At 34.3% G+C, this 13,153-nt stretch overlaps 2 protein-coding genes across 2 annotated transcripts; one reads left to right on the top strand and one right to left on the bottom strand.

Annotated features, from left to right (window-relative positions):
• The first annotated feature begins 4,920 nt into the window (after positions 1-4,920).
• On the top strand, positions 4,921-5,655 carry LOC102628675 (hypothetical protein). Its single transcript, XM_006467554.4, has one exon. It carries the CDS (start codon positions 4,921-4,923, stop codon positions 5,653-5,655), a length of 735 nt encoding a protein of 244 aa, XP_006467617.1.
• Positions 5,656-11,060: 5,405 nt separating this feature from the next.
• On the bottom strand, positions 11,061-11,462 carry LOC107175456 (uncharacterized). Its single transcript, XM_015526870.1, has one exon. It carries the CDS (start codon positions 11,460-11,462, stop codon positions 11,061-11,063), a length of 402 nt encoding a protein of 133 aa, XP_015382356.1.
• Positions 11,463-13,153: the final 1,691 nt, after the last annotated feature.

Genomic DNA, 13,153 nt, shown 5'->3' with positions numbered 1-13,153 from the left:
AAAAAAACACCTAAAACAATGTCGTTTTGGGTGAGTTTAAATCTTATTTTTTTAAACACACCCAAAACGACGCATCTAGAAGAGCGAAGTAGCATTCCATTCTTTTCGGTGGCATCCTTTCGCATTGGCGGTGAGTGTAGTGCCACAATCCCATTCATCATTTTGGATCTACTCAAGCAAAAGTCCATAGCACTGGCAACATCGTTTTGGATGTGTTTTGTCAGCCTTTTACTAGGCTTTAGTTCCTTAATTACTTTTCTTTTGCAACAAAGTGCAGGCGCTCTCATTTTTTTTAAATGTAGAGATATTCTTAAATATACGATTTAGTTATATTTGAAAGAATTATAAAACTGTGTGATTTAAACCCCATGATATAAAAATATTTCTGCATGAAAAAAAAGAGAGGACGCCCCCTAAAGAAGGGCTATATATATAGGAAAATGTTTCAATACGAGATTGGGACAAAGGCTAAATCCAAAACCTGTCATGTGCAGCCAACAAAACAAAAAAGAAAAAAGAAGCCACCCAGGGCCGTTGAATTCAAGGATAGTGATGCAATCTGGGACTCGTAGATTGGATCACTATCCCCTCTCTCTCTCTATAAATATATCCTCTCTCTCTCTCTCTATATATATATATATAGAGAGAGAGAGAGAGAGAGAGAATTTTAGCACCTAGGGAGACGTAATGCGCCTTATTCTTTAAAATCCATAAGTTAAAAAAAAAGTCTTATAAAATACCCTAAAAAAGAAAGAGCCAAAAAAAAAAATCAAAGAAAAAGATAAGCCAAAGTAATCTAATAATTATCAGTGATACCCCTCCATGAAAGGGTAACAAATCCCCCCACAAACATGGTTGATAATTTTCATTATATAAATTAACATGGATCCAAAGTTATAAGTTACCTTTTTTTCCCAATTTATGAATTTATTGATATTAAAGATCAAACATCCCAAAGGGACATATCTGTTCAGAAGTAATATGAAAGTTCTTAGTTAGTGTTTTCCTTATATGGACTATCGTTGGGCTTCAGTTTTCCTCCCCTCCTCTGTCCCACCACTCCTTCATCTTTGCTTCAAATAAATATTGCATATGATGAAAATTCAATTCATTTGCTATCTCCGAAACTAATTCAAAGTTCAAATGTAATTTACCATCTAAAAGAGTTTTGTCGGTTGAACAATAAGCATCCACACTATATTTATTACTAAGAAATATTTGAGTTTTTTTTTTTTGAATATTAACAGATACTTGAGTTCAGTAAAATAATAAATATAAGATTAAACATATTAGTTTATTTTTTAAGACTCAATTAATGTTCAAGTAAGGAAAGCATTAGTCCCACCTAAATTGTAAAATTCTAAAAGCATAAACTGTTTTATTAATTGAGACATGAAACACATGTGGCAACTGGCATTTTCCATCCCTACAGGAGAATACATAAATATATATTTAAATAATCATTGTCATCCTCAATAAAAGGAACTAACAAATATTTAAATAATCATTATCATCCTAAACAGGAACGGAACTATCAACTATGTTGAGGCCTAAAAAATGCAGAAAATATTGTGAGGTAACTAAAATTGAGTGCATTATTTGGTAAAACTAATTATTTGAGTCTTCTTATACTGCGTTTACTAATCGGTAATTAGAATAGGATAAAATCAAAATGGGCTGGAATCAGGATAAAGAATGGGAATCAGAATAAATTGTTTACTCAAGTTATTTGAATCGAAATTAGAATGAGCCGTAATTTTATTAACGTGCTTACTTTATCTTGACATTAAAATAAATTGTTACAAGTTACTAAAATGTCTATTATTAAGTGTTGTACTTAGTATTATTTGTATCTATTATAATAAATAAAACTAAAAATAATGACAAAAAAATAATTAAATAATAAATTTTAATAATAACAATATTAATATAATAATAATGACAATAATAATAATAAATAAATAATGGAGGACTTATTTACAAATAATACAAAACTAAAAGCTTTTAGGTATTTTCATAAAATTTATGGGGACCAAAATGTAAATATAAAAAATATAATTAAGAGTAATTTAAGAGTTATAAAAATTTAAAAGGGATAAAATGAATAGTTTTGAAAATGAGAGTCTGATTCACAACCCTCCTTAGAATCAGACTCCCATTGTTGTTTCCCAATCTGGTGTAGGGCCTGCGTAAATGAATCCAATTTCTTTTTTTTTATTTTAATAAGTAAATATAAATTATTTTAATTTTATAATTTTAAAAGTAAACGCATCATAAAAGATTTACCGTTTTACCGTTTTGTACAATGACTCTCTTAGAAGTTTGTAAATTTAAAATTATGCCCAGGCCCCTACCAAACCAAAATCTAGTTCTGGTTCCTCTGACATACAAATGCACTGCAAGAAGAGTATCATGATATTATTGTACGACCAAATATTCAAATTACGTGTTCTCCGGTCCAAACCAAATTGTCGTTGGAGTGAACGACTTTAATGAGATCAAGAGCAAACGACATGTATTACTTTCGTCTTCTTTATTATTTTTGCCATTTTCCACATTGATCACTTTTTTTTTTTTTTTTTGTGTCGTTGCACATTCATTAAAGATAAGATATCAATGACCCCAACAGCAGTAAAAGAAAGTGAAAGTCTTGTGTGAACTCACTGCAGCTGCTTGAAGAAGGCTAATGTTTTTCTTTCGATGTGGCGAGTAGCTATTGGCAGTGTATCTTCCCACGTGGGGAGCCAATAAAACGCGTGATGACTAAGTTAAGCAGATATGGACGTTTTCAATTCAACGTTTTATTATGGGTTTGACTTCAGCTCTTATACCTAACCCATAAGTTGGCATCAAATGATTCGAATTTAGAATCTGAATCGGCATATTAACTCAATTTAGTGACTTTTTTCACCATAATACCCCTACAATTTGAAAATTATTGTTTTGACAGTTGACTTTGAAATGACATGTAATAAAAAATTACTTGTTTCAATTTCTAGTAGCAAATAATAAGATTTCCCTGTTCGCATGGTTGGAGGCAAAATTTGGGTCATATAATTGGATTGTGACACGTGTACAGTAATTTTCATACCCAATATGTCCTTGCAAAGTGTGAAGAAGAAATTGAAAGGAAAAGGGTGAAATGAGAAGATCATAAGAAAACAATATGAGCTACATACGTTAACAACAAGTGCAGAAAATATTTCTCAAAATAATTTAAAGTTATCACATTTCAACAGAGGACCATTAAGACGGAGACAAATCCTTTCCCAAAATTACTATGCATCAGTATCGTACGGTCCCTATTAGGATTATTGCAAAATATCTCTCTAACAGTCACGTGCACTGAAAATAAGAAAGGAAACTAATTGATCAACAACTTGAATAATTATTTATGAAATTAGCAGTATTTTCAACCCAATTGACTCATTTGAAATAAACCAACGGACTTAGAGATATATTGTCAGCAGAGACAATCCGCAGGGATAGTGTCCACTACAAATAGCCTAAAAGAGAAATGACTCAATATGAACAATTAAATTACTCCACAACCCCCAACTAAGGAGGAAAAAGCTAAATATTGTTCTCCGGTTATCCAAAAGACATAAAGATGTCTTTAAGGAAACTCATTTTATAAGTTCCAGTTAGTCCCACAAGAAATGTAAGATTTGTCACTCCCACCACACTTAAATTTTCTCTTGTTCAAGTGTTTCTTTGAAACCCTTCATCTTCTCCAACTCGTACCTAACTTGACCATTGGAGCATCATTATCGACCATTGTCAGTGTCACCTCTAACGATTATTTTCTTTACTTTCAATATTGTCTCATCTTAGTTTGTCACTAAAAAAATTGTCCTAAAGAGAGACAGCCGGCCATCATTCACAAAATCACTTCTCAAAGTGAAGCTCACATAAATTTTTTAAACTGAACCAAAATCAAACCAAAATATAAATCTATCATAATGGATGAATTATTTGATACCTTTTTTTTGGGTAAATTAAAAAAATAATATCCTTACAATTTTATTATATGAAAATGTATTTTTACAATGGGCATAAGAATAAAAACTTTTTCATAGACATGCAAAGAGAATGTTTTGTCGAATGGAAACTATATGAGTATCGACTGAAATATATTAAAATTATGTTTAATTTTCTTATTTATTTATTTAAGAAAAAAACTATGATATTCCATAATTTTTCCTTCGCTGAGAAAGTGAATGCAACAAAAGCACAGTGACGTGTGAACAATGGTTATATATGCATTTTATATTAATAGTGACTCAAGTGTAAACTTTAAGCAAGAAAACAATTATTGCAATGTTTATTGGTGCATGATTGTTGAATTAATGGGCACTCATCTAACAGCAATTCGATCGAGAGATGACGATGTGACCACCAAAATATGTAAACTTTTTCAGACAAGATGTGCAATCATCAATCATAATCCTGTATGATCATCATCATCATAATATTCATGTGGGTTGGATTTTTCCAGTGACATCAACAGCAGTGCTCCTCCATGTTTCACCACACGCAAATGCGCAATAATATATCTCTTTGCTTCTACTTAAAGCCACATCATACTTTTTCGTTTTTGGACGACACATCATATACTTACACACCCACACACGTTCCAATCACTTTACTTTCCAGGAAAAGCAAACTTACTCGGAGTCGTGGGGGAATAAAAGTAAAACAAAGACCAAATCAATGTTTAATTAATTACAAACTGAACCTATGGAAAACGTGAGTTGTTTTTTTTTTTTTTGGGGGGGGGGGGGGGTGGTGGGGTAATAAACTCGCAACCTGAGGGGTATTTTGTCATTAGTCTAGTCTTATATATTAAGCCTGAATGTTCAGAGGTCATCTCATACACAAATTACAGATTCTAGTTTTCTCTGCAAAGCCGCCATTGACATGGACTCCGAGAGAATACTGAAGCTATTTGATACATGCTGGTTTGAGATGGAAATCTTGAAAAAGCAATCAAGATCATCAATTTGTTCAAAAATTGAAGCAAGCCGAGATAACCAAAATGAAGAAAAGCCATCAAAAGCAGAGTTCTTGCGGGTCCCTACAAGCCATAAAAGGTCCATGAGTGCGCAATTGAGCTCTGAAACAAGCTTCAACAATTCTTTTTCTTTCTCTCCAGACTCGGTTCTTTCTCCACCAAAGCTTCAAACAATTTTGTCAGGCAAAGAAGTTACAGTTACGGAAGAAGTTGGAGAGACAAAACAAGCTCAAGCTCATTATCATGTTCAAGAATTTGTTTCCAAGAAAAAAGGGGTACATGTTGCTTCAACAAGGAGAAGGAAGAAGAATAGTGAGAGCAAGAGCTTGTCAGACTTGGAATTTGAAGAGCTAAAAGGGTTTATGGATCTTGGATTTGTTTTCACAGAGGAAGATAATAAAGATTCAAGATTGGTTGAGATTGTTCCTGGCTTGCAGAGACTGGGGAAGAAAGATGACACAGTTGATAATTCTCCTGTTTCAAGGCCTTATCTCTCTGAAGCTTGGGAGATTATGGATACCACAAGGAAAGAGAATTCATTATTGATTAATTGGAAAATTTCTGCTTTGAATAATGAAATGGACATTAAAGATAATCTCAGATGGTGGGCTCATACTGTTGCATTGTCTGCAGTTAGATGATGAAGTTTCGTAATTTACAGTTTTGATTTTTTTGACAAGATGTTTTTGTAAAAAATTTCATCCTTTGTAATCATAAATAAAAGTAAACTGAATCATCTAGCTTGGTTTCGTTGCAATTAATTCACAAATCTAAGAATCTGAATTGTTAATGATAAAGTAAATCAAGGCTGTGTTCTTTAGTTAAAGTAGAATTATTCTCTCGAGATCTGTCGAAATGTTATTTCCAACAAAAAGCCATAAGTAGCCACTTTCTGACCTGCAAATAGGTAATTAGCGGGTGAACTCTCTAGACAAACAGTTGTGAGAATAATGGAATATGTACTACTAAAAGGTTAATTCTTGGTAACAACTAGAAGGAAAATTGATGCGACAATTGTGTGGATTACTGCAAACCATTGGAAACAACTAAAGGGTAAAGAAAATGTTGGAAATGATTATAAATTTATGAAAAATAGAACGAGGTAATTTGTTGCAATAAGATGGTTCAGTGAGGAAATTTAATTACTTGTCCTTCCAAAAATCTCGCTAATATAAATGTTTAACGTATTAGAATAAAAAAGGGAGAAAATGACAAGGTCCTCGGTTAACCAACAAGTGCATAGATCAGCTGGTATGAGACTGTTTTAATTTAACGAAGTTTCTCAGTTCGAGGCTTGGGAATGCAGTTGCGTTAAACACTTATTGAGAAAACTTGGCTTTGCCGCCCTAATAGTTATACCCAACTCGAATATAAATTAGTCGGGGTCTAATGTAGTTTTCGGATATTAGATGATTTAATACACTAAATAAAAAAAAAAAATTCTTTAATAGAGGTTTACTCTCAAATTTTCTTTCTCATTCACACATATGAGCGAAAGGAGACACCAAACAATTTTTTTGAGAGGAGTAATATAACTCGTGATATGGCGGAGGGCGTCGCATGCTCTATCGATCTCATTGGCATTGGTGATGGGGCGTGTGCGATGCGCTTTGCAGACGAGACGCAGATTCGGGTGCGGTACCCCTGTGCATTTACATCTGTTGGATTGTGGTGCTTCCAATCTAGCGGCAAAATTCAGAAAATGACAAAATAGTGGGGTTAGCAGTAACCACGTAGGCAGGATAGCTGGACCCATACTTTTAACCGGTGGAATGAAAGCACAGGGTAAAACATAGACAAAAGAAAACACACAATGGCTGGCTCACATGGATATGTGAACTATGAACAGTTAAGCTATGAAAATAGGTGGTCATGGAAATAAATTGTTTTACTGTTAACTACAGAAATATTCAATGATCAATATTAATAAGACAACAGTGTGTGTGTGGATATAAAACGTATTGACCTATCACATTGTAAATGGGGAGCAGAAGTAACCAAAGAATTATGTTATTATAAACGAAGTCAATTAAATTTATACAAAGAGAATACAGGGACATTATTTGCCGACACTCTAGAAAGGTCGACCACTGCACTTGAAGTTTATACTTTTTTTATACCATATAGCATAAATTATGTATGCATGGAAGCGAAATTCAAGCCAATTTTTTGACTGTCATAGATTAGTTATGAATAAATGCCTCTGAACTCACCAATGATTAATACATATGCATAGGTTGAAACAAACATAGTAATTAAAGCTAGCTAATGGCTATTAACAATTTCCCTCATGAAGTTCGTTTGCGCTGCAAACCCATGATTTTCTTGTTTTCTATAATCATCGGAGCCCCGCCCGCAGAATTCAAAAATAAAAGACACAGAATTATTATCACTTTCCACGTTTTTGTCGACCGTTGGGTAACCTGTTATTTCTCTCCCCAAAGTAATTCATTACCAATTACGACTTCAGTGGCCAGTTCTCACGCCGTCCCCTGACTAATGACTATGCTCCTGGCCTTTCCATGAAGACCAAAATACCCTCCGATGCAATTCGGAATCTAACAAAATAAAGAGGTTAACTTTGGTCAATTGGAAAACAAAAGGAGGAGAAAATTGTGCTAATATTTCTCCTGTCAATAGAAATAGAGTCCGTCCACAAAAAAACTGTTGCAAAATACAAAGCCTTTTCTCTTTGTCTCTCTTCTTATTTTATAAATAACGTAATTCTTACACAGTCCAATCTAGACTCTGGAGTAGTGTGTTTCTGTTTTTTCTACTCATGCTTCTCTCCGGTTTTTATCTCTCATGGATTGTTCAGATATCATAGACAGCTTAGACTCTCTTTGGTTCTACTCTAATATTGTTGTTTCTTCCTCAAGAACTGAGCAATCTTCTCATGCAGTTGGTGAGGATGCAGTCAAAGAAGCAGCATCAAAGCCTGTGAACCAAGTTGAAGAGGGAAAGGAGTCTCCAAGTGCAGAGAATTTGGTTCCAAGATACGGAGAATTCGTCGGCAAGGAGATGGAGGAATTTGCAAAGCCAGCAGAAGAGAGGAGGAAGACTAGTACTAGTTCTAGTACCAGTGCCAGTGGTAGAAGCAGAAGAAGAAGAAGAAGAAGAAGAAAAAGAAGAAGCTTAAGAAAGATTCTTGGAGAGCTTGATCATCATTCGGAGTTAGATTTTGGGTTTTTTGATGATGACGAAGAGACGACGAGCCGGCAGCATAACCAAGTTCTTGGAAGTGAATATCATCTTTGTATGAAAATGAAGATGCCTCCACTGGATGATAACATGGCCATGAAAGAACATCTCAAGTCATGGGCTTATGCTGTTGCCTGTACGGTCAGATAGATGATCGATTCGATGCATACGTTGTGATGCGGGTCCCCGTGATCAACTAAGAAGCTGAATTAGCTATAGGAAGTTTTCCAAAAATTAACTCTAATTTGTCGTCTAAATGTTGTCTCTTTAGCTGGGTTTAGTTTTCGTGAGATGCCATGACATTAATCATGATCTGTAGTAGGTTTTAATCAACTCTAATGAATTACGAATGATTAATCAACTTCGTTAACTTTCTTTCACCTCCTCTATTGTTTTTCTCTACAATTTGAAATATTTTGATGCCGTGCTGTCATGGTGTAATGGTTACGATAACGAAAACTAGTGTTCTGAAATAATGGAGATAACCAAGGCTTTAAAAATCTAAAAATTTTAGCTTGATCTTGATGTCAAGTATAAAATATTGGTACTTAGAAATTATGCCCAGAAACCTAAGCTAGTTGAATTCGGGAAAATAAACAATTATTTTATACATTTCTCGCATTATTGCACTTTGAGAGATCGGTCATAAGCTAGCAAATCTGTTCTACTCTATTAAAGCCCTCATGCTTATTGTATTTTCTTTCTACACAAGAATGAATTTTTCAAGAGGCCCAGATGTTCTTTGTTTTAAGAATATTTAATTTTTAACTTTGAATCCTTCTGCAGTTTTATGTATCATTTCACTAGAATTCTGGCTGACAATGTTCTCGAAACTGCCTAGAAGTTTCTTAATCATGCCAGTACATACACATTTTAAACTTCTTGAATTATTAGTGCAAACTATTTGCTTGGTCATCAAAGGAGCTTCTCGACGAGGTAATTAGACAAAGTATCAAATAGCTAGTAGTCTAATACATATACAATAAATATGTTTTTCACGTACATTCAACTATTAATTAACGTGACAATTAAGTAAATCATAAGAATTTTGATTATTTCTCAGCAAGCATCTCAGTCACATAACTGATTAACAACAGCAAGCCACTTAAATTAAACCAGAATTCTGATCAAACCTTGATAAAAAGCTTTATTGTACTCTTACAGAGTTAACTTTTGGCCTTTTTTGTACGAGCTGGTTATCAACCCCATTCCCATTCACGGATTCACTTTGAAATTCATTTGATGCATCTCTTTCAAGACAGTTCTGTCTTCGATCGCTACGGTCCCAAAAATATGAACTTTTCACACACACCATTGAGAAATTTACTTTTACTTACGTGGGTAATTTAAACTTTTATCAGAGATCTCATCCACTTTTTAATTTCCTCGGACAGAGAGGTGCCAAAATTTATCATATGCCATTGTTAACTGCAAGAGCTCTCTGCATCAGGCATCACCTGCTGCAATGCTCTTCTAATTTGGAGAAAAATTGTTGCTAGAGTTCAAAAGATACGACACTGTATTGTCACTACTCAAAACAAGCTTTTACATGTCCTGCCAACTTATGTTAGTCCAAAATCTTGGTTCACATGCAAGCACTGTAATTTCTACTTTTTGACCTTCTTGGTTCTAAAAGCTCTGGGTAGATATTATGTTACATTATATTATACGATCTATATTAGTTGAAAAGAGGGACGATCAAGTCAAGATTTTTGGCGTCTAGTATATATGCTTTACTCATTTGTTTCCTACTTTGGAATCTATGTGTTTACTTTCTTTTTGAAAGACGAATCCATATGTTAATTGATCCTTATGCCAACGAAATTGATTTTCATTTTCGTAGAGGGAATAAAATAAATTGACAATACTTCATCAACAATATTCACAAGCAACTGAATGCGTATGAATTAAGAAACCAGTTCCCGGTGAAAAAGAAAGTGGTTTCTTAAGAATTTTATTCGATATTTCTGTTGTAGAATCTTTAATTTGAATGTGCCTTGTATTACTTCAATTAGTGTTCTTGTCATGCATTTTTTTTCCTCTTTTTGACCATTTGTCATAGGATTTTTCAGTCAGTGCTTTGTCTATTGAGAAGTAAGATTCATTACATTCCCCTAACTAGTGTACTTTTAAGTTAAGTAAATTTATCTCTTTTCATCTAGTTTCACTCAAAAAAAAAAAAAATTTATGTTTATTTCTTATAAACATATATAATTATTTTTAAGATTACTATCTTTTTACAAATTAACTTATTGAAAAATAACATTTGAGTACAACAAGTATCATCTCTAAAACTTTAATACTAAATAATTACAAAACCTTACATTTTATTACTTTCCATTGTTATTGTTAGTTAACTGTTGACACCATGCTAATATAATAGGGGCAAAAGTGTCCTTGTATTGATATTTTATAAACTCATTAATATGATTTGCATTTTTCAAAGCAAGGGTAAAATTAATATTTTAAAGGTGAACAAATTGTCAACCAATAGTCTTAACAACAAAAAAAAAGGTAGTAAAACTTAATATTTTATAATTCTTTAGCTGTAAAGTGTTAGGGTACCATACTTGTTGCACATGGTTGTTATTTTACTTAATGTAGAAAAAGAGTAATTACCCTTATTTTTTGAATGGAAAGTAAACCTTTCATTGCTTCACAACACATTAAATACATATTGAATTTATGCTGGTATTGAGTCTAACCAGACAGCACTAGTTTTTCCCCCTAAGTAAAATTTGGCTAAATTATGGGCATGAGCATTACAGTTCCTGAGAACATATTGGATTGTACATTTCTAAAATTTTTTGCTCTGCTTTTGAATCTCAGCAATTACCCAGAAGATTTATGTTATGCTACTCTTTGTGTTGTTTATCAACTCTACCACCTCCAAGTAGTCAGTTTCTACAATCAGCGAGGTTATGTTTGCTTTTCTTGACACCTGGATACCCCATTGAACAACCTCAGCCTCTACATAACTAACACCCCCTTTTATGTAGGTCTGTTGAACCCCAGCAGCAACCACCTTGGCCTCTGAATTTCTTATCACAGCTCCCAGCCCTACCATTTGATCATTGCTATTTATGACTGCATCCACATTGACCTTAAGGCAGTTTTCAGGAGGAGGGGACCAATGTTGCAGCTTCTCCTTTGTGGAATTATCAATGTGAGAGTTGTCTGGTGCCTTTACTCTCTGGTAAGCAGCCAAGATTGATTCAGCTTTTGCTGCTGCAACCCCTGGCTCCATCATTTTATCTTAAAAAATGAACTTGTTTCTTGAGAACCACACTACCCAGCAATAAGCTACCTAAAGTTCAAGCTCAGTTTTGGTTAGTCTTCTAGCCAAATCTTGGAATATACTGAGCATGTCCCAAGATTGAACATTAAAATTTGGGGGGGGGGGGGGATAGGCCTTGGGACCATACTTTTTTTGCTGCTTTACAGTCCAAAAGAGCATGAATGATAGTTTCAGCTCTCCTCTTGCACCTTTGACATATTGGTTCCTATAGCATTTTCATTTTCCATAGTTTTTCTACAGTGGGTAAGAGATCTTTTACAGCTCTCCACATGAAGATTTTGAGTTTTTCAGGCAGCTCAAGAGTCCAAAGAACATTCCAATGGTTTATGCTGATCTGTTAGCTATTGGAAGCTTCTGGAAACTTGATTTTGAGTGCAAGCTGATACCCACTTTTTACTGAGTATTCCCCCCTTTTGTCAAAGTGCCACATAGGTTCATCATCGACCAGATCTTTTGGTAATGGAATCTTAAGGATCACGGCTATATCATCCTGCATGAAGTGATGGTTTAACTTTCCTTCATTCCACAGTTTTTCCTCATTTATCAAGTCTACCACAACTGAGTCCTCAAGCAAAATTAGAGGAGAAAACGGCTTGAAGGTATCTGCCATTGGCAACCAGTTATCTTTGTACACTGAGATCTTTCTGCCATCGCCTACACGCCATCTAAAGCCTCTTTTAATTACTTCTCTGCCCCATAAGATACTCCTCCAAATGAATGACGGATTGGAGCCTACACTTGCACTTAGGAAGCTGAAGCTTCTGTAATACCGAGCCTGCAAAACTTTTGAGACTAGAGAACTAGGAAACTGAAGAAGCCTCCACCATTGTTTGGCCACGAGAGCTTGATTAAAACAAGTAAAATCTCTGAACCCCATCCCACCCCTACTTTTTGCGTGGCTGAGCTTTTCCCACCTTGTCCAATGAATGTCCTACTTATAATCTTTTAATCCCCACCAAAATCTCACTATAGCCCTTTAAATGCCATCACACAAACCCCTTGGAAGCTTAAAAATGCTCATTGCATAAGGTGGGATTGCTTGAGCTGCTGCTTTGATAAAGACTTTTCTACCCCCACTTGAAAACATCTTATGATTCCAGCTTGAAATTTTATACAGCACCTTAAGTTTAACATCGTTAAAAAAACTCATCATTTCTACCGATCAATGAGGGAAGCCCTAGGTATTTCTCGTATTTGGAGACCACTTTGAGTAATTACCCTTATTTTTCTTATATAATACATGTGTACTTATTTCCTATAGGATTGATATAGGGACGACATTGGAGCGGACTAAATTCTCCTCCATTCTTCACCAAATTAAAAATTTAGCCCTCATTCCCCATTCAATTTTTTTAATAAATTTAGTATGTAAAATCCTCAAGTCAGGACCAATTTACCTATTCTCATCCTATTCCCCAATTTCCTAGTACACACTAATACATAATTCCAAACTCTAAATGTTTGTTGAGATGTGGCTTGATTTTGTACTCCCTTCCTCATCCAACCCAAACCCAATATCCATAAATATTATAGTTATTGTTAATCGAAATTACCCATGAAAGATTTTGTGATTCCTACTAGATCCAATGAAACTTAATCAACACCATCAGTCGGGCGACGTTGCTTTAATGATTCTTTTA

The sequence above is a fragment of the Citrus sinensis genome, chromosome 2, assembly GCF_022201045.2.
Source record: "Citrus sinensis cultivar Valencia sweet orange chromosome 2, DVS_A1.0, whole genome shotgun sequence".
Lineage (NCBI taxonomy): Eukaryota > Viridiplantae > Streptophyta > Magnoliopsida > Sapindales > Rutaceae > Citrus > Citrus sinensis.
Note: the sequence above shows the minus strand (reverse complement) of the source record. Positions and strands in the feature narration are given on the sequence as shown.